The sequence below is a fragment of the Anopheles merus genome, chromosome 2R, assembly GCF_017562075.2.
Source record: "Anopheles merus strain MAF chromosome 2R, AmerM5.1, whole genome shotgun sequence".
Lineage (NCBI taxonomy): Eukaryota > Metazoa > Arthropoda > Insecta > Diptera > Culicidae > Anopheles > Anopheles merus.
The window spans coordinates 3688352-3710866 of NC_054082.1; the positions used below are offsets into that span (position 1 = coordinate 3688352).

A 22515-nucleotide genomic window follows, 5' to 3' on the forward strand; every position below is an offset into this window, starting at 1 on the left:
AGTGGATAGAGGCTCACAATACGAAGAGTAGATAAAAAACAAACAACAAATGATACGCAAATTGCACCGCCGTGATTTGCCCGCTATGTGAGAGTGTGAAGAAACGACTCACTCGTGCGGTTGTGAGTCGATCGAGTAGGATCTCACACAACTCTCAGCGCGTCGTCCCGTACGTCATCGTTTCTTTGTTATCCGTCATCGCAGGCAGCGAGCTGGTGGATGCGTTTTACTCGCGCACACATACACGAGACGTGAGAGCAGGCGGAATTAGATTTACACTGAGTATGATCGCTGCAGGATAGTGTGTGAGAGTGGTGGTAGGTACAGTGATGTGCGTAGCTTTTGCTATTTTTGATATAGAAATGTTGTGATTTTTTGGGAGATTATAAAAAAATTATGAGACTTTTCATATGATCGATCATACTGTACGCTCAATTTCCGGGTCAATTTACTGTAAATATTTTATAAATTATTCCAATGTAAGACAACTGGCGTGTGCTCTCCTGTAAGCGCTGCAAGATCAGGTTTTTGCTTGTACCGTGAGTGCGCTACCGTGAGATGAAGCGAAACGCAAGCCACAGAACGAGAGCGAGAGCGAGAGGAAAGGCAAACACGGGTACAGCAGCTTGCTTTCGCTCACTCCCGCACTCGCTTACGAATTGTTGTTGTGCGTGCTCGCTCACACACGCTCGATCGTACGAGCGTTATCTTGTCGGTGTGTGCGGTGCAGCCCAGAACAGCAAAAGGGCTAAAAGAGCGGGGCAGGAGGAGAGCGAGCGCTCGCGTTCTATCGTTCGGTTTTTTATCTCTCCGTCTCCCACACACACACACGCTCACGCCATCGGTAGGGACAGGCTTCGAGTGTGTGTTGTTTTTTTGTTGCGTTCTTGCCTGCGTGTGTGTTTCTTGTTTCTTTTTATTCCTGTTGTTCGCTTCTCCCTCGCCCGTGATCGCTCGGAAAGGCAAGTGAGCAGCAGCAGCGCCCTGTGCAGTGCCAGTGGAGAGCATTTGTATAGGAGTTGCACAGCGCGTCGGACGCACCAGTCGGAGAGACACACCAGCGCACCTACCTGCAGGCAGCTAAAGGAGGACTCGGCACACACATAGTGAACGCATCGTCGTGTTCCGCCGCGACCCAAGCGAGAGCGTCGTTACGCGCGTGTGTGTTGTGTAGCCCCGCAGTAGTGCCTTCCAAGCGGTGGGATCGGCCAGACCGTGTTCGAAACGTCTTCCAGAAAGATTGTGCGAAAAACGCGTCGAGTGTGAATTTGCGGAGAAGCTCCCAAAAAAAAAAATCACGATCCTACGAATCAACCCCAGAACGATCATCGAACAAACGAACGTAAACAATCCTTGCGACAGCTAGAAAGGGTGTGACGCGAGTGTGCAAAGTGTGTGTGCGTGCGAGTTTATATGCAAGTGAAGACGAAAATCTGACCCTCCGACACCTTTCACAGGGCCGCGCCAGGGAAAAAAGTGTTAATCGTGCATTGCATCAGCGCTCGGAAACGCACGGCCCACTAATAAACATCAATTTAAGCGGGTGCAACAGTCGCGCAGTGCATGTGTGCAATAGCAACAATTGACAGCAATTGAAAGTGGCTTGCAGGGCGCATCGAGGCGTGTGTGCGGATAAGCCCTTTCCCGAGACCGGCCCGCTACCGATGAAGATGATCATTTTGTCGATCTTTCTCGAGAGTCCCGATTGATACCAGTGTGTGTGTGTGTGTGTGTTTGTGTTCGTGTAACCCGTGTACTGATCAGTACTGAAAGAGCGCACCTGTGCACTTGCCCATTCTTACACTGCCCATTGCACCAAAGTGACCAAAGTGTTCCAAACAGTGTGTTCACACGTAACGTTTAAGTGATTGTAGACAGCGCAGGGCGAGGCAGACGACAAAACCGTAAACAAAATCTCAGGAGCATTTCTGCTTGTGTGCGTTTGTGTGATAGTTTGGTTTTGTGATGGCCAAACCATTTTCGCTACCCGAACCCGGCCCAGGCGGAGGATCGTCCTCGTCTGGCGCGGGTCCGCCCGCCAACAACGTGTCTTCCAACTCGAACGCGGCTGCTGGCGGTACCGCTCCCAGCACTCCCGCCCTCCCGAACGGCTCGGGCAGTGGGGCGAGCCATCCGGCCAATCCGGCCGGTCCGCTCGGGCATCCACCGTCCGCTCCGATCCCAATGCCCGTACCCACCTCGCCCCAGCAGTACCATCTGCAGCAGCTGCACCACCACCACCAGCAGCTGCAGCAGCACTACCAGGCGTACCAGGGCCCGCACAGCACGCTGATGGCCGCACCACCCGGGTCGTCGGTCGCCGTGCCGGTGGATCCGCATCTGATGCTGCCGATGACACCGCCGCCGAGCGGGTTCGCCACCACCGTCCAGACACCGCAGATTCCACCGGTGAACGAGCAGCTGGTGCAGGCCCTGTACGAGGCCATCTATCGCTGTTCGCTTGGAGGTAAGTGTCCGGTTGTTGTACTCAATCTCGCTCTCTGTGTTACTGTTGCCACCGCGAACTCGCGCGTGGTGCGTAGCAAATCGTTCAAATAGCTTGGAACGAAAGGCGCAAAAAACGGCGTTTAACACGCAGCATGAGGATTCGTTGTCTGCGCAGAATCAATAGCGATTGTATGGATACTTTAGAGATGATGAAGCGGTTAAGGCTGCTGTAGCGATAATTGATCCCACGATCTGCTTCACTCTTTGAGTCGCTCAGAGTTTATCTGAGAGTACAGACTTTTGGATTGAGTTCTACGAAGATGTTCTACTTTGAGTTCATCTTAGAGCCTGACCACAACTTTTGATAAGAGATGGTCGAGTTGAGTCTCGTGTCACTCTGGATGTAAGATCCAAGATGTTGTACTCATTATGACAATGAGCAGATATACTGCGTAATAGAGCATGGATACACATCATCTAAGAATCAGTAGAACCTTTGACCGGCGATTATGTTCAATCAATCAAATCAAACATCAAACGAGCTCAAAATGGAATATTCATGTACCTAAAACAATGGTATTGGAGCATTTTTTTTTGCGACATCCTATCAAAGGTCTACATGGAAGTTCAATTTGGAAGCATAAATTACCGTTTCGTTTGAATGTCCAGTAATCAATCAGTAATTATAATTAAACCCACAGCGGTGGGCCACACATCTAATCACTTACAAGCGTACCACGACGCTCATTACACAATCGAGCCTTCGAAAAACGTTTTTTTACGAGAGCTGATTTCCATACCTGCACTTTTTTCTCAATTACGAAGCGGGACGTACAAACCGTCCCTGGAAAGGAAGGAATGCATTTCCCCATTGAAATCGAATTAATCATATTTTGCGTTACACTAAATATGCTATCCAAACACGCAACGTATCATGTAGTAGTTCCGGTATGTGGGTCGCTTTATGACTGATTGGCTTCCTTTCAGCGCGTGCCTGATGTATTTGTCGTTCAGTGCAGACGTGTAGCGTCACACAAGGTTCTGCCTACTATAAACGCTTGTATGAGTGATGGTAATTTTGGGTGACAGTGTTATTCCGTCGTCCCCCGGTCTCTTGCTAACGTAATCAGTTTTACGAGTGCATCAGTCGCGCTACTTTAAGTGATTAGAGTGCAATAAGTCGCCCCCCCCCCGACAACGGCATAAAAGATGCATTTCCATCATGCTAGCACACGAGTCGCTCATTTCGTTCGGTTTGCTGATGAATAGGTTTAAGATTCATTCAACCAGTTCACGGGAAGGAACGGGTGGTGGGCACAGACACCCATCAAGCTCATAATATGCTAATTTATTCGTCTTTGTCCTGGCTCGGTGTACAGGATCGGTTTCGTTCGGTTGGATGGTGATGTTTTACGATTAATTTAACGCCGCTTGCATGCTTGCTTTCGACCGGGGCCGTGCAATCTAAGCTAGAGGAGCAAGGGAGGCGAACTAGAAACAACACATCACTCAAAACCCGTTACATAAATATTTATATTAACCTATCAATCTTCTATTAACTAATTGAACACTTGACGACGCGCTTTGCGCCTGAATGTGGCGCGTACATACCCCATTTAGAGGGCATTTGTAGCGATTTCAGGTTTTTTTGTTGTTGTTGTTGGATATTGTGTTCTATGTCCAAAAGCAATCGAAAATTGTGTCCCGTCTGGTCAAGAAGCTGCCTGCTCCAGTTTTATGACCAATTTTGGGGGACGAAGGAAATGCAATCAAAAGCGATGGTTCATGCCCCCTACGGTTGTGGATGTGTTGAAGGCCTGTATTTACAGTTCTAAACGCGAAGCTCCCAAGAGGGCAACGATTTTTATCGCATTTTTATCGCCCTAAAAGAGCATTCGTCACGTCCCCTGTTCTGGCGGGGGGATCTGGTGGAGCTCCAAATGCGCTTTAAAAGTCCGTTATTCCCTTGTTAAGGCACCAAAAATGGCCTGCGTTGACCCGACACAGGGTTATCGCTTCCACCGGTGGCAGATAGGATTACGTCTCGCGAGCCTGCCGTCGAGCTGTCTGACACTAACGCCGTGCTAACGCTTTCATAACGCTAACGCAAACAGGCTTGCGCGGACTTTTCAAGGCCAGCAACATTCAGAGCTTAGGCTTTGCAGAATATTTTAAACGCAACGCAGATATCAAAAAACGAGTTACAAAAGTGTACACAGAACTGGATGCACTTTGCTTCCGTCCTTCCGGAATGTGTCGTATTGCATTTTCCTTGCCTGGGTTTGGTGTGCACTGTAATCGAGAACTGCCACTTTTCCAATGCGAGCGAGTCGGAGAGGTTGAACCCATTTTACCCCATTGCACACGCATACGGGTCGGTGACGTAAAACGGAAGAACGTGAAAAATGCATTCGCCTCTTTGTTGTGGGTAGTGCACTTCCCGTATGGGCCGACCACGTGCCGACAGTGACGTGCTCGTGCTGGCTTTGTTTGAGCGTTGGACGCTGTTGCGAAATCGAATCCAGTGCGACACGCTTGCGAGAAGGTTTACTGCTCGCACCATCTCAAGTGGCATTCGATTGTCGTAGGTTTTCGTTTTTGGCGGATCAATGGCGTGAAAGACCTATGGTGATAGTGTGGCAGCAGAGTGGATTGGTCTTTGCGTTCTATTTGCATTTCGTCTGCCGGGAGATTTAACACAGGGAACGGCGGGAGCAGGAACTGGGGTTTTTGTTTAGGAATGGATTTGTTAAGTACCAGAGCACGTCGCACTGGTGACTATTACTGTCAAGGTCAGTCAAGTGATTCTAGAAACGAGGGTTTAGGAGCTGAACGAGAATATTTGTGACTCACTCTGAACATGACCTTGGTGTCGTTCAATTTGCGCAATGCGATGAGTTGTTTGAATTGGAGTAGAGAAATTATTATTTTCTCTTAGATCAACTACCAAACAAACCAATCGAACTCTCTTGGCTCTGTGCGAGATTAATGACTTCAGAATGGACATATAATGCCACCCAACGAAGCATCCCACGTGGGGCGATGGGTTGAAGAAGGAAGCGACAGCAAGCAAAAACATACATATTCATACACCGCGCGCCGCTCGATAAACAATCCGATCGAGCAAACAAATGCAGCAAAAACACTCACAACACACACACCGAGAGTAGTGCGGAGAATCAATCATCCGCCAATCGAACCGAGTCAGTCGGTCACCCTGGCCGGGCAAGACAAATTTGCTTCCCCCGATGGTCCGGAGGGAGCATTGTTTAGTCATCGCATTTCGTTTGGCACACGCCCCGTCAAGCTTTTGCATGCAAACAAATCAAGATGCAAGTGAAAAATGCGTTGCGTACCACTGGCAGCAGAGCAGAAATATTTATTTATGTTTGCTGTTTCCATTCCACCTTTCCCACCCTGGGCAGGGCAGGGTTGAAAAATGTGTTTTCCGGTAAGCAGTGCAGTGCCTTTTCATTCTCCAAGAGATGTAATGGAATCGATCCCGAGAGACAAGTGTCATGTGGTGTGGAAGAACGCGAGCGTGTAGGTTTCGCGTTTCGGTGCGGAAGATTAATGATTTCACGAAGCGGCAGCTGCTTTTGCTTAGAATGAAAATTCCAAAAGTCCGTTTGCTGCACGGGAACAGAACGAAGGCAAGCAATACCCTCCAGCAGAATGTGGTTTTAAGGTTTGCCAAAAAATGTTGCATCCAGCGCATTAGGAACAAGTGTGCATATGATTGAAGGGATTTTCCCGGAAACGCAGCGGTTGTGCAGTGTCGCTGCAGCAGTGGATGAATGCTATTTGTTTTCGTTTCGCATGTTTTGCGTCCAAACAACCATCCTGGCGTGGTGTGAAATGTGAGACATTCGTTTAAAGAGAGGTGGGGCTGTGCTAGGCAGTGGCTGCTGTCCGTAAGGAAATGGCTTTGGTGCGTGACGCGAGAAAGGAAAACAAATCAATAACAGTGCGTTCACAAGGGGAGATACCATCACCGCACTGTGACACGCCGTGACATGAAAGTAAAATTTTAATGATTTTCATTCATTACCCCTTGCGCTGTACCGTCGAACACTGTGAACTGTTCTAAGGCGATGACATGGCTGCTTAGCGTTTGATGAGCGTAGGGAAATGGGGCGACGACGGTGATCGCGATCGTGATCAATTGCTGTTTCTTTCCCGTTTGACATTGAGTCGCCCAGAGAGGGGAGGGGGGTAGCGTTTGGGGCGTTGTTTTGAGTCTGTCGCGCGCATTATTGTAATTAACACATAAATTACCACCAGCAGGCGCAACAAATTGATCTCTTTACAACGAAACGACGCTGTGTTCCCCGTGCAACAAATTGCTGTCAGCCTAGGGCAGTAAACCCCACTGCTGCCGTGTGGAAAATCAATTCGTGCAACGGTCAATTTAAATTAACAACACCGCACCGACTGCTACCGTGTGTGCGCGATGCTTGTAACTGTAAATGGATTCGTTAATTTCCATCACAACAGCCCCCACACTCGAACGATCGCTCAGAGACATCTTGCTCGGCGCAGTTCCCAGTGAAAGCACAGCCAAGAACGCTCTAATCGATTTGCTCAAACCGCTCGATTGCATGCACGGTAGACAGAGGGCACAAACATAGGCGCAAACCAGCTCTAAAATTCAATTTCCAAACTCCATTGAGTGTCGAAAATTTAATCGCCCGATTTTATCCTGCTCAAGCACGCTGGGAAGGCTTTTGCAGTGAGCAGCAGTGAGAGGGAGCAACAGCAGGAAGGGCAAGGGTTAGGTGGCAAAGGGTTCGAAAACTTACACCGTCACTGTCAAAATTTCCGAGTTGTTCAGAATCAAGAAATCATCGTTAGCTGCTGCTGGGATGCTGCGTCACGCTGTTCCACCGGGAGTCTGAGGAAAGCGAGCCCGCTTTCCATCCCGCAGGCAAACGGCGAGCGCGCCAACACCTGTGTACGAGGCTGGAGGCAGTTTTGGCACTTCGACCCTCGAAGCTCACTGGTTTCATTTTAGGGATGCCTTTTGTGTGTCTAATCCCCTCCCCCGGCAGCCATTCAACGCTCAAACGTTCTGAATCGAAAATCTTATTTTCGAGTTTTCTGCTCCCTTTTTCCCGCAGTGCGGGCAGCTCGGGAGTGGAAAACATGCTTATGTCATGTTATAATTTTCTTTTAAATTACCTCTCATACACACACAAACGCATCGAGAATAAATTCAGCTTCAGTTTTGTTAATATTTCAATTTTTGCTCCACTGCATATGATTACACACGAACACACACACCCCTCTGAGGGGCAGCTTAAACAAGTGGCACGTGTCGTGAGTCAGCGTCAGCAGCAAGCACACCGGTTTATGTGGCTCGAATGGTTGAGATGGCGAGCGACTGCGGCTCCAATACTTGCCCCTCACTCTAGCGCTACTTTCATCGAGCAAACACAAATGGACACGGCGCATCCGACGCAATCTAGTTGCTGTTGTTCTTGGACATACATCTTGCGAGCTATCGTACCTTTCTTCGCTTCCCTGCTACCCTTCTCACCGGTCATCTTCCACAAACTGTTGGCCCTCGCCGTCGATACGGTGACTCATCCCTTGTCAAGTCGCGGGCGCGTGCATCCAGCCCGTGCACTCCACGATCGGCCTATACAAGATCGTTCGATTTTGTTTCCGTCTGCTCTGGCACCTATATGCGATCGAGCTTATTTTTTTCCCACCAACAAGCAACTAACACTACAAACTGCTGCCCTGGAAAGAATCGGTCATGCATCGCGGCTTACTGCGTCGTTCTGCAGCGCAATCTGGAGCTGGAGGAGCTTTAGTTTTTTATTACTCATCAGCTCGTTCGATTCATTGTGCGGGGTGAATTTGCACTGCCCTACAAGAATGCAATGCATTTTCCGATGTGTTCAATCTCTGAGGGAACACAGCTTTTCCCCTGATTGAATATTGCAATAAAGAGAAGATGAGAAAAAAACAAAATAACTTGTAAGTCAATATTTTTTATGGCAGCTTGGGTCATAACATGTGTTCTCCTTGGAGCACCGTCAGTGTCCGTCAAAGACACGCCCAAACACATCCAGAGCTCACCTGAAAACCTTTCCATCGTTTCCCACGACGACGACAGTGGCAGTGGCAATACGCCCAACAAACGATACGTTTGTTGCACCGTCCTGTCGGCCGGGAATCGTAAAGGTGCAGCGTTTGCATCCCGAGCTCTCTTGACCTTGCGTTTGCATCCCGAGTTTGCGATGAAGCATGAAATTAGCACCACCGAACACCGTGATGGAAGGCAGCACTCGGGAAAGTACCGATCACTGGTTGCACCTATTAAATACTTGTGCCTATGAGATTGTAGCTACCACCTTTTCCCGTCTGTGCTGTTGGTCGAATTTGGAACCCATTTTCCAGGGGCCACACACCACTGATCCAGCGTACCCTTTGTGCTACTTTACAGCGAGGCACAGTGGAATGGCAGTACGTTGTGGCTCTGCATTTAGCGTACAGCACAGTGCGAGCTCAGCAGCTGAAAGCTTATTAACGCCCCTGCACACACATTCCTGTAGCGGTGAGCACAGATGAGAACGATTCCATTCCTGCGCCCATATTTGAACCGGTTTAATGGTTAAGCTCCAGCAAGTGACTCTTCCCCCGAAGCGCTCCAACACCACCACCTCGCGCGGTAGCTAATGCGCGTCGCTTTCAACCTTCACGCATCTGTGCACTTGCACTTGCACTTGAAACTGTTACTGCCGCCGCCGGTCGGAGAAATGCATGTGTGTGCACTGCACTAGAGTCACCCACGATCCGGGGTGTCGTTCAACGGCCAATGGAGGCACATGTCAATGCAATTGTGTGCTTATCTTCTACCCTGCTTGCAGCACCTTGCACCTTTGGGCGAGCATTCGCAAGCGGCGCTAATTAAAACGCACTCACCGGTGCGATGCATGCCCCCGGTGCAAAGGTGGAGGATTTCTGCGGAAAAACGTAAGAACGCTGCTGTGCCGGGGCAGGGTTCTACCGCTGCTCGAACGGGTTACGGTTATCTTAATTAATTTCGTTGCGCCGCGCGGGAGGATGTGTTAATGATCGGTCGGCCGTAAAAGGGAATTCTTTTGTCCGCAGATCGTTAGGAAAAGCGCTTTACTCTTGATTTGCAACAAATGCTAGCAGTAAAGCGACACTTTATGCAACGACTTGTTTCCTTTTTGAACACGGTGGTTTGAGCCATTATTCTCTGTAAAACCACGATTGAATGTTTAGACACTACAGACGTCAGCACAGTACAGAACGGTGGCAAGCTTCGTTCCACCTGAGTACGGGAATTACGCGAACAAACAAAGGATCAATCAGTCGTACGCTAATCCTCCAGTCCATCCAGCCAGCCGTGTTTGGGCAGTTGCTGGCTGAAAATCGCATGACAGCTTCCCTTTGCCGGGCACGGGCTCTAAGCTACTGCGGACAGTTTTGACGAGTGATTAGTGCGGATTTCCTCCCCCGGGACGACAGAAGCCACACGAGCGGCAGTGAAAAAATCGGGCTTCCGTACATCGGCCTAGCGCGCCGGTTTTGCTTCCGCATTTCCATAGCCATCGACGGTACGGCGACGGTGTGTCTAATCCTTCGCGTAGCTGCTGGTTCTAAATCGAGCCTCAAACCCTGCCGACGCCACCGTTGCGTTGATATGGCGTGCGCTAGTGATTCCCTTAAGTGGCCAAACATGCCAAGCACCACAAACAACATCGAACATAACCGAACGGCGATCGAACTTGACATTGACAACTCTTTCTATGCTGCTTCTGTGGTGGAATGGTGGCCTCCGGCTCCCAGGCGACATCGTTCGCATGGGAGTTTGCTCCGCCTTGAAGATCAATCAGTCGGGTGCATCCTTAAATGGCGCCGAGTGCAGTTGGTTTTTGCGACACTTGCAATCGGCGCTGCACGCCGCTTATCGATTGGTATCGTTGGCGGTGTAAAAACTGTTTTAATTAGCCAAGCAGCCCGGTTCGCTTCCGTTCGAGTGAGACGGACCGAAAAAGGGGTTTCGAGTGAACGTCCCTTTCAAGACTTTCCGCGCGCCGACCTTTTGTGCTGGTGCTTGTGACCTGCTGTGAACTGTGGCCGAGCGTTGGACCGCTGCACCGTGACAAATTTGGAGGTTCATTAGCGGATCGATGTTTACAGTAGCGAGGTAGCTTTGCACGACAGGTAATGGCGCTACCGGAACAGGATGAATCATGCAAGTCAGTGCGACAGACGGTCAATGGCATCGTCAACACGAGCAAATTGTTTTTATTCTTGTTTGATAATTCAATGAACTCATCATGAAATCAATGTCTGATGCTTGGAATCTTTCAAACAAGAAATTGAATTTCTAGCCTCATAGGCTTGTTCAAATGATAAAGCATTTAATGCTAGATTCTTACCACAGACAACCCTTCTACTGCATCGATTGACATACCCAAGTCCGCTAGTCTTTAAACAGGACAACGGCCAGACGGCAAGAAGCGTGCGTGGTGCCCAGTGGGGAGTAAATATGATTCACCCGTTTTGGGAAATGCACTGCATGCGGTACTTGCATCAATTATTTACAGTTGCAAGCACGTAGCAACAACCGCACACACACACACACGGTACATCAACCTCACACCTCGGTGTCCGATGCCGACGCGTAAGAACAAACGAACCTCCAGCCGGCCAGTCGGAAGAGGGAAACGCAATCTTCGAGCGCTTCCTGTTCGCCGTGGCGTCGGTTCGTCTACGATGGCGTTCGAGCAAGCAGCTGGTTTGAAGCGCCAATGGTGTGAAGAGGACTGGTGCGCTGGTTTGCATTTAGCGACATGTTAATTATCTAATTAATTGCCACCTTATCCCGCGCCTAAACGCAAACTGAAGTGATAAGCGGACCTGCGGACCAGCGGAGCCGAGTCCTTGCCGAATTTGCAAATGGATGTGAAAATGTGTCCAGCCACACATGCGGCGGATGGTTAGGTGTAAATCATATCTTATGAGCTTCCCTGCTTCTTCCACCGACCATCACCACGCCCTCGCGACCTCGTTAATCGGTATTGTAATGCAGTTTGAGGTGAATTATGACGCTGTGAGTAACGGATCGATTAGCAAATGAAGTCCGCTCGGCTGGAAACGCGAGCACACAGCAATACACAAAAGCTCGACAACGCACACACGGGACGGGCCCCGAGCATAAGCGGAAGAACCGTAGCGGAAGGGCCAGGAAATGACAATTTAAACGGTGCATGATCTATGACCGAAGCGCGACCGGGCCGAATCGCGATGGCAATCAAACCCGCACCAATACATGGGTAAATACGTGTGCGTGTGTGTGTGCGTTTGTATGAGAATATATGACTCACAACGATCCATTCGCGGTTTGCCACCTGAACCGCTGCAACCCAGCGCCCCTCTCCTGCTAGCGGTGGCCAGCTGGAAATAACACTTGCCCGTTCGTTGGTTCCGCTCCGTGTTTCTTTGTTGCACCGCGAGTGTGTGTGTGTGTGTTTTATTATTTTTTTCAAACGCTTCGCTTTTATCTTCATTGGTGCAGCAGCTCCGGTGTAGCTATTTTTCCGCTCAAGTAAGCTCGAACTCGGAACCACTTTGGGCCCGTTTACCGTGCTGCAAAGTTAATCGTGAGCCCAACCACAAAGCAATCGATTCCGATTCCTTTTCTAACACCTCCCCGGATTTCGATACAGCTGGGGGGGTTGATTGGGTGGGCTAATAGTGCGGTGTCCTGTGTTGCAATGGATAAACTGCACTGTTGGCCGCAGTGAGGAATGGGTGGGTGGGTTAGAACACCGAAAAAGAGTTTTTTTTTTATAAATGCTGTTGAATAATGGTTGCGGTAGAATTGGTTGTTTTGCTTGCCTGGGCGTTTGCGGTGTTTGATATTTATGAGCTGCTGGTGGAACGCATATTTAATAGACAGCATTTTGTAAAACGGGAGAATATTAGCTTTTTGTTGTTTTGAAATATGGCTATAAAAATATATTGTGATTTAGAAATGAATTAAAACCATAAAGAACAGCATCTCTTTAGAACTACGATTTGATTATTAGCCGCGAATAGGTTAACAACCATTATTGAAGAAACGAATCGCCATCACTATTTAAATGCAAAAGCCTTGCAAACCGATTTCCATCTCTCAAGATCCATAAACCTTAATCGAACGTTGTTACCATGGTGCAGCTTCAGTCTGATGGATGCGTTTCGAATTGTAATCTATGCAAACGGTAGATTTATTAAACATCTACAAGCATAAACATCTTACTGCCGTGGCAGAGTTCGATGGAATCGATCGATTTTGCGTGCTTAATCGCCTGCCTAACAGAACTGGGTGCGGAAATGTATTTTATTTTTGCTATCGAACATATTTGTTCTCGCATCGCCCCGTTGTAGGACGATCCAACCTGTGCTAATCGCTTTTTATACGTAGCGGTCAGCAACTACCACTCAAGCATATGATTGGTTATGGTTTAAGCATGGGCACGGGATGAAGCGAATCGAATTGAATGCTTCGGTCGTAGAGGGTATCGAAGATGTTATCGTATTGTAATAGCACACAGGAGGAACGAAGCTAAAGAAAGCAACGGGTTTGGCACGAGCTAAGAAATCAAAGATCGCTATCGGTCTGGTGAATCATAGTTGGGTGAAAAAAAAATCTGAAAGAAAAGATGAACAATCAATGCATTCGACGCATAGTAGTAGTTGGCGAGTTCATTTAAAGTTCTTAATGGGCAAGAGCTCTACCGATGATTTATTTTCTACAGCAAAGCGTTCTGCAACCTGTCACAAAAAGACAATCCGTTCGATGCATTGGCGCGATGGTGTTACGGAGAAAAATATTATAAATTCAAGCAAGCGACGAACCCCTCTCCCCCGGTGCCATTGGATTCGTCCGACCGCAACACCAGTAGCTCGATTTATGTTAAAACATGTTTATTGCTCGTTTTTTTTTTTTGTGTGCTCTTCTCCCTTTTGGGCTTTTTCCACCGTTCCTCACGCGTGCCCAGCGGGGGTGATGAAGGTTTGGCCGGGCTCGTCCGTCCAGGGCCCCTTCTCCCTTCGATTTCATCACTCCAAATGCGGCCCTGTCTGTCTGGCGATTTATCTTGTTCATTGCTTATTTTGCTACGCTCGCTCGGTACACCCCAACCGATGCGGCCGGGCTGGAGATCTTTCACCTGAAGCATCTTCTCCCTCCCCCCACCCGGGTAACACGCGTATCGAATCATCGCCGGACGGATTTGTTCTTGTGTTGCCGTGCCGGGCGCTGCAAGCAGCGCAAATCTTCCATCATTTTTTATGCTTTCCGAAAGCGCAAAACGGTAGCCAATATCATGACCGGTAAGCTACGGAGGTCCACCGAAAACGGGAAGAAAAGGTCGAGATTGTGGTGGAGCCGCGTTCCATTCTGTCTGTCCACCCCGCGAGTTAAACGACGCTGCAGACGAAGACGATTATCAAGCGTCGTGGATGGATAATCATCGCCCAATGCTTTAGCCATCGTAGAGCCGCGAGGGAACGGAATCGAAGAGATGGATTGGATACGCCGCGGCTAGGGAAGCGGACCAGATGCTGGGCACAAAAGACGTGCTGTTTCGAACGCGCAGAAGGAAGTTGCAGAAGTCGATCGATGCTACTGTTGATGCTACTGAGCAGTTTATTTCTTCTTCTCTTTCGTCCATCGGTTCACTCTCGCGTTATCCTCCGCGTTTCGGGAGGGCATAATGATTCATGCTGCGAACATGACGCTCGTTGGGTAGGCTCGTCCGTGATGAAGCCTGCCGAACGAACGTCATTAGTGGTGAAGCGAGCATGAAATTGAATTCTGCGAACCCATGCGTTTGGGGCTGGCTTCCCTATTTTTTTTCTCTTTTGGGTGGATCCAGAAAACCATATCGATAGCTCGACAAGACATGAACACTAACAGCAGCCGTCTTTGTAGCACATGCAAAAGGGAACCGAGGAGTAAATCATACCATATCTGCTTTCATCACGCACATCGAAGGTTCAATCACTGTGCAGAAGAAGAATCCAATAATGGTCCAGAACAGATGGTATGGATATTATAGATGTTTCTGTGCGGCGTATGTTACGGATTGAATGCAAAATTTGGAACGAAAAAGGCCCACTTTCAGGTAGCTCAGACAGTAGACGGTATGAATTGCATCTGGAAGGGCGTGTAGAAGTAGCACGTGCCGTTGATATAAAACGATTGGATTGGATATGATATGATCAGACTTTGAGGCTGTTGCTGAGGTTCAATTTACGATGTTGCATCCTCAAAGGTAGCATCTTAATAATTTCGTTTTATTAACTTTTAATGATTATGGATTTGTACGTCAAAAAGCCTCTCCCGTAGTCTCTATTAGTCACTCATCATAGATTCCTCTGGCGTGAATAAACAAACAGCAGTACCAGAGCAATGTGTCATGCGGGAAACAGGTTCTCTAGGTTCGCCGGTGCGTTGGTCTCTTTAAACGCAAAGACCCCTTAAGGTGTGACTCATGCGCAAAGTGCAAACAGACGCATCGTGGCAGAGAAACATGAGGGAAAGCAGGGAACGAGAGAAGTAGAAAGGAAGCGCAAAAAAAGAACACAACATGTTAATCCCACTCCAGGTTAGTGAGGTAGGTTAGTGACCACACTGGTGCAGCGCTGGTTCGGGTGGATCCTCTATCGTGCGCTGCTGACACGCCGCTGCCACGATGATGGCTAATGTTTCGCATCGCTAACTTTACACTGCAAATTACGGCGCTATTATATGTGCGCATATGAGTTGAGGCAGATCAGTGATGTTGAATAAATATACGGGACAATGTGGATTGTGCATTAATCCCGCGTGTCAATGAAAAGAGCTCACCCGTATCGTGTAGCGCACCCCGTTTAGGTTTATTAGCTTAGTGAGGGTGCGACCTTAATACGGTGCTGATCAAGTACAGACGATCAAGAGTAAATTCGTGATTTCCAGCGATCCGTGATTACAAATCCTAGAACTCGATCGAACGCGGAAATTGCGAATCCTTGAGCGTCGTCCGAGTAGACCGCGCACCAAAAACGGCAATCGCCCAGGGTCGGCTGAGGCAATCCTTTTAAAGGATCATTAAAAAGTATGCCCTTTCTTGGTCGCTAGTGCGCCTGCTGTAGATAATAATTAAAGTGAAAATATCCTTCGCCGTCGGCGGTCTGGGCCCGTCCGGTCATGCACCTGGGGGACGGATTTTCCTCATGGCAACGGAAGCGTCTCAAAGCGTAAAATCATCCCCTACTGGGGGGGTGTGAAGAGAATTTTCCGAGAACGAAGCTACGACTCCACCGTTCTGACCGCACACTTTCGATTATTTAATTACACCATCCACCAACGGCCGGGCGGGGAACGTCGCCTTTTTTTGTTGTTTCAACGATGTGTCCCAAGCTGGTCATTAAATTAACTAAGAAAACGTTTCTGTTCCACCTTGCCCCGTCCATCTTGGCCTTTCTCTTCCTGTTTCCGTCGGTCATAATTGTGCGGGGCCGATCTTCTTACTTGCTTCATCCGCTCGTTTCGCGCTTGGGAAGAAGTGCTCCGAATTAAATGTTCGTTTCGCGTGCTTTGACGACTTTCGTTGCGTCGCCAAGTGCATCGACCGGTTGCAGCAGGGTGCCGTCGGTGTGGAGAAACAGAAGGCTGTTGAGCGGATTTTCTTTGGCTACTTTTGTACTTGCGCTTCGCCCCGGCATGAGTGAAATGAGGTGCGATTAGTTGGCAGAGATGAGAATCGCCTTTTAATATAATTTGCTCCGTGGTCTCGTGGGCAATGGAAGAGGGTGCGTTTTTTTTCTTCAAACGAGCCTCGTAATAGATTGTGCTTACGAACTGTTGAGTAATTGTTGATTCAGCAGAGCGTCGGTTAGAGAGAAAGAAATGCTTTCCCGGGAATATAATTTATTATTCATGCTTCGTCTCTGGCAGGCAGGTTTAAATTTTTGTAGGGCTTTCTGCCTCTCGCACAGTAAAGATCTATGTCGAGAAATTGATACCGGCAGTTTCACGGGCACACGGACACGAGTTGATGAGTGATGGTTTCGATGGCACCTTGATTTGCTTTACAATGCCCCGGGCCATGATCCTTTGCTCACGGTTCACCCGAAATTGAACGCTATGATGACACGTTTACATCACCTTTAACCCGACGCCCTAGCAGAGGAGGGGCAATCTGAACCATATCAAATGATTTTCTAGATACGTGTGTAGGTTCTCTTTCTCGCTGGCAAGGCCGGTACACTGAGGAGAGACGTATTGAGTTGCTTTCTTTTCCAATGATTCATGGACGACAACTCCAAAGCAAGGAAGGTACTCTACCAGCACCCAGAGCGACAGTAAAGTATCATCATTATGTCCTGGGAAAGGAAACAAAACCCTATCGTGCAACACGCCAAGACCGAATCCTTCCGCCCCAAACATCGGCACGACAGGCCAAGGCTCGATAGAAGAATCGAAAAAAACGATTCAGGCGAAGAAAGCTCATCAAATGTAATCAAGTCTAATGTAATTGTACACCGGCTCTATTGCAAGGCACGGATGCGAGTCCTCGGGGGACGATGGCGGGAAAAATGTGTAACGTAAAACAAGCACATCCTCCTCATTTCCATACGGTTCGGGCTGTTCGGGGCATGCGGGTTTTGAAGACAAATTGATACTTCGGGGTTGTAAGGAGGGATCGTATGGCTTCCGTGAGGTGGAACTGGAACAGTGATAGGGTTGTGATTTAGGGGGTACCCACCAGCTTAACATAAACATTTGACGTTTCAAAAGCATCACTTGTCGGGGGTTTGGGCTCGGGGAAAAGAAAGCAAGAAGTGACCCAGGTTGAAGCAAAGCGCACATAAAAAAGTTGTTTGATTTGTGCTCGATCTGATGCTACATTTTGATTTCTTCTTATCGTCTTCTAGCATTTAAAGGGAATTGATCGACATAAAAGTATACTGTTGTACGGATTTAAATCAATAGTTCATATAAAAAATCATTCTCTTGACACTACTAAAACGATTAAATAGCTTCAATTAATTGCAATGCCGTTGAGTGGGGCATTAAAAGGGAAATAATGTAACCCCCTTTTAATTGTGATGATTGCTCTCACAAATCATAAAGCATACTTTTCATAACTTCCCATCCATCTTTAATCGCCCCGTTTCAATATCGTAACATAAAACCATTGCGTGCTATCAAGTTCTTCTGATACCGAGCCGCACAGAAAAGAACGTAAGCCTTTCCGGCGGCCATCGACAACAGGTACGAACCTGCTGAAACTTGTTCGCCTGCGGGCTGTTGGCTTTTGGTCGAGACCCTTACAACGAAGGTACGAACGAACAAGAAGCATAATCACCCTCCTCCCCACTCAGCGCCCCGTACCAGCGTACCCTTCTCTTACTCAAATGAAGCAGAAATCATAACCCTCGAGAACATCTTTTGCGTGATCTTTTCGACGTACGCAGCAAAGTAGTGGTGGAGCCGCTTGGGCACAAATTTCACGTCCAAGACAGTGGTGGTGGTGCCGCTGCTTCAAGATGCTTATCTCCGACCAACGCACATCTCGGTGATGCATTTTGGATGGATGGACTGTTTTTCGACGCCCGCTTTCTTCCACATTTAATCGACACTTCCACGAATGCATTAACAACTTGACTTTGTTATCATTGCTACTGTACCGTACTGTGTATGGATGTGTGTGAGAAGGCACCTAAGAAAGGCACTCACAGTGTACTTTCTGTACCCTTTTTTGATACCCATAAACCTCTTGTGGGGATTTTTTTTTGGGTCTCCTACTGGAAACAATCCGTACGAAATATGTTTCCTTCGGTCCGTGCTATGTTTGCATTTTGCTTCTTCCATACAGATCCTCCCATAAAACGAACAGCAAGGGAAAGGCAGAGGCAGAGAACGGAATGACAGTGGAGGAAAGCATAAAAAGGCAAACCTCAGCAAACGGGTGTAAAGTGAACGATAGTAACATTTTAATTCGTCATTTGAATAAATAAAGACGTGCTCCGCTCGGTTCGCCATATCGGGCTTCAAACACACACACACACGCGCGCGCGCCCCAGACGTGTTGTTCGATGGAGCGCGAGCATAAGGCGCATAAGCGATAGCACCACGAGACAAGAGACACAGGCACACACGGGCAGAGTTGAGCGGGTGCAAATGGTCATCAAATCAGAGGGCCCCATTTGGCAGAGGGTTTTAGTGTCGATGTTTTAGTGGGGAAGACATTGCCCTTATTCCCCCTTCCCTTTGTGCCGCTCCATACACAGGTTCTTGCGGTGGCTCCCTCATCTCACCTTCCTTACGGTTTGGGTCACTTTCTAGGCGAAACCAAGAACAACGGACGCACATCAGCTCTACGAGCGGGACGTCGGTGGGCCACCGGTCGCACCCGTTTTGTACCGTTAGACTTTAAAATCAATTAAGCTTTTAAGCTGCACACAGGCAGGCTACGCATGAACAGTGCCCGTGCATTAGCGTACACGTGCTGTTGGCGTCATGGTGCTGTTGGGGGCAGGAGGGAGGAGTGTGGTTCCTTTACACACACCCCGGTGATGCTTTATCTTGACGAATCCATCGGATGGGTCCGTTTGCATCGGTTCGGGGACCGTCGGGGGAGTGGCGCGGATGGAGACGGTGAAGCCAACCAAACACGTGTTACGCATTTAAGTGAATTCTGTAACCTTTTTGGATTGGAGTACTGCACTGGTAGCCAGGTTTTGAAGGAGAGACAGAGAGAGTGTGTGGGAGAAGCTAAAGAGGGTGATTTTTCACGTCTTGCCAAGGTTTGCCAATTCCGGGAAGAATAAAGTTTAATGAACCGTCCGTATAAGGAGCTCGTGGTGGCGGTAGCAGCGAGAAGGGCTTGGATGCGTTGCATAATCGTGATTTTGAGCATGTTCTTTGTGATTCTTGCTGTGATTTCCTGTGTCTTTGTTGCAGTTGGTAATTTATGCTGCAATAGAGGATTGATGTTTTCATTCCCATTGGCACTTATACTATTTGTTTTTAAAATGAGCGCAAACTACTGCAGGAGAGGAGTCTTCTTTTCTCTTCATAAATCTACAGCACAATCGCTTCAGTTTCAATTATGACGTTTACAGCCGCTTGCGTGCAGACAACGGTCGCTTGATACGTAATTTACCTCGCAATAAAACGTCCTATTATTAATCTCCACCAAACGAACGACAATCTTGCGACATGTGGCAAGGGATCAGACTTTCTTCCAGGCCGCAATTAAGTAACACACATTATCCAACGCAAGCCCCGAGCCCGTCGTCGCACGAGATAATCTCTCCTGCGAGCAGGCAGATGCTTCACCCGGGCACACTGGAAACCATTATCATTAAACGAGACGGGCAAATTGCATCCCAAGAACAGCATTGCGCTGCTGCTCTTCGCACATGAATCCGCTGGTCAACGCTATCATTGCAGGTTTGCTTGCTTGGAAGGCTTGGCGTTTGCGTTCGCTGTTGCTGTTGCTGCTGCCAGTGACCCACCCCCAACGATAACTATGTTTTAATAAGCGATATAACAATAAAGTGAAAACGTTATAAACGATTTATGTTTCGCAAAAGGCTCGGCAGTCCCCGACCGCATGGGCAGAGGGCAGGAACGGGACAGACAGACGAGCAGAAGGGGGCGAGATGGGGTGTGCAGTAATCGTCGCTGTTTGGTTGTCGTTTGGCATGATGTACCGACACGAACCGCACAGATCAAAGACCGGTATGTAAACAGGGATGTTAAAACACTCCTTCTTCATGCATCTCCACGCAAGTCACACGAGAGCTGCAAGTGCACGAGTCAAACATCAGCATCAACAACAACAACAACAACAAAAGCCACTACCACTACCGACGCAAATGAATAAAACAAGCAAAGGACTGGCGCTGGAGCTTTAATTTTTCCGTGGGCTCGTGCCTCCGAAACGGTTCGCCGTTCTGGGGCGGACGTGCGCCACACCGTTCGAACCGTTTCCGCTCGTGCCGGCCGTGTTGGTAGTTCTAAATCTCGGTTTTGCCGCCCCGAGTTGCCCTTCGAGAATTGTGCCACGCGCGCCTCCGCGAACAAATTATTATTATATCTGTGTCAAACACACGTATTACAATTATAATAAAACCGGTCCCACCCTACCGCGACGCTCTCTGCTCGAGCGGGAAGGGAACGGATTTACCACCAGCCAAACATGCACACACGTAAACAGAGTAAAAAAAAACACGGTGGAACGACTAGGAACCGGGCTGCGTTTTGCAGAGTAGTTTATCCGTTTTTTGTCGTTCTTGTTTTATGGGATAATATAGTCTGCAGCGGCAAGCGTCCATGCTGCAACGATGGTGGTGCAGTCGTTTGTGTTTTTTTTTATTTATGCTGCTGTGGCGTAATCATTTATTAACAATCTTTTCGCCACCTCGCAGGCTGGCGTTGATAGTTTCAATTATCTATTTTTATTTCCAACTGTTCTTTGTTCCGTTTGTGCTTTGGTGGAGTTGTTGTGTTTCATTGTTGATGTTTTATTCTTCTACTTTGATTTTAAAATAAGCATCTGTAATATTTTGTCTATTTCATTTTCCATTTTTAATTATTACCAAACACTTGCTTTCTCCAATTGAAACGTTTACACTTCTCCAAAACGATTGAAATTAGGAATTAAAGTCCCTTGGACACAGTAAAGCTTCGATTTAAACGGCACGAAAACTCTTCCTTTGGTATAAAAAAAGCCAATTGAATCCATTTTACTCGGTCCTCGGTGGACACACCCCACACTCACGGTGCTGTGTATGCTTTAGCGAATCGGGCAGGGAAAACCGCGCTGGAAAATGACACGAAACGAGCGAAACGAAACTAAACACAGAACGAAGCAAGTAAGAAGGGCATCGTCTTTTAGCACGTTGTTGTTGGGATGCTGTTATTAGGTTTTGGAAAGGTAATCGTTTGCCTCTTCCCTTTCCCGAAACGACGCAATGTCAGTGAACTTTGGCACGTACGCAAGGGACAACTCTCCTGACTTCGTGTCGTTGCAATCGCTAGAACAGCCGCGTGGATGTGGGGCGTGAAATAAAACGGGGATAATTTTTCATTTCCTGTCCCGCTGCTGTTCAATTCTGACTTTGGTGTGGATTTAGCGTGTGTGTGTGTTCTATCGTGCCCCGTTTGGAGCAGAGCGTTGGTGCGCGTTGGATGGATTTGCATGCTTTTGTTTCGGAGTGACCTAACTGCTCTTTCTACAGGCAAACAACCGACCAACCCTTTTACCTTGTGCAAACCACTGGAAGAGCCAGGAAAAAAAGCGTCAAATTCAAACCCCAACTTTGCCTGGCTTGGTACAAAATAGCTGTGCTGTAACAGTCGATGACGGTGGCATCACCGCTTTGTGGAGGGGAAGGAACATGTCCGTGACATTTAGAATCGTACCACTCAGCGAGTCTCTTGAAGAAAAAAAACTCACACACACACACACACACAACTCAAACGACCAGAACAACCGTGCACCGGTGCATCGTGATGCATTCGAAGGATGCTTCCTGCACGTGTTGCATCCATCGTTTAGCACTTGCGCCCGAATGGGGTGAGACACTTTCCTTTGAAGCAGCCAACCATCCATCCATCTGGATTCCTGTTTCCCCTTTTTCCCGCGCAGCAAAAGGAAAGATCGTGCCAACCCCCGACCCGAGAAGTTACAACATTCCTTGCACGATCAATTTAACCCATCCTCCATGTCATCGGCACCTGGTACGATACGGAGCATGTTGTGTGCATCGTAAGTGTGTTTGCGTTCATTCAGAGGTGATTTGGCGAACAGCAGAACACTATTTTCAGCTGTACGAGCGAATCCGGCCTGGCAGCTTCCCCCTCTGAGCTGCATAATGCATTTTATTTGTGAACTGCGAAAACATCGCGTAATAGGATGTGTTTTTACTATTTTTGTTTGGTGTCACTTTGGGAACGTAAGGCCCCCTGCCGAGTTTGTTTTCCACTTGTCTTGGTGTCTTTTCTAAGCGTTGAGCGTTGCCTCCAAAGCCCCCAGT

General features: G+C 48.2%; 1 protein-coding gene across 1 annotated transcript in view; it reads left to right on the forward strand.

The window, feature by feature from the left end:
- Positions 1-996: 996 nt before the first annotated feature.
- LOC121589924 (cell death protein hid) overlaps positions 997-22515 on the forward strand; it is a 54185-nt gene continuing 32666 nt past the window's right edge. Inside the window, exon 1 of the mRNA XM_041909194.1 lies at positions 997-2467. Coding sequence (XP_041765128.1) covers positions 1966-2467 — 502 coding nt within the window. The 5' untranslated portion in view covers positions 997-1965. The remainder of the gene's footprint in view (positions 2468-22515) is intronic.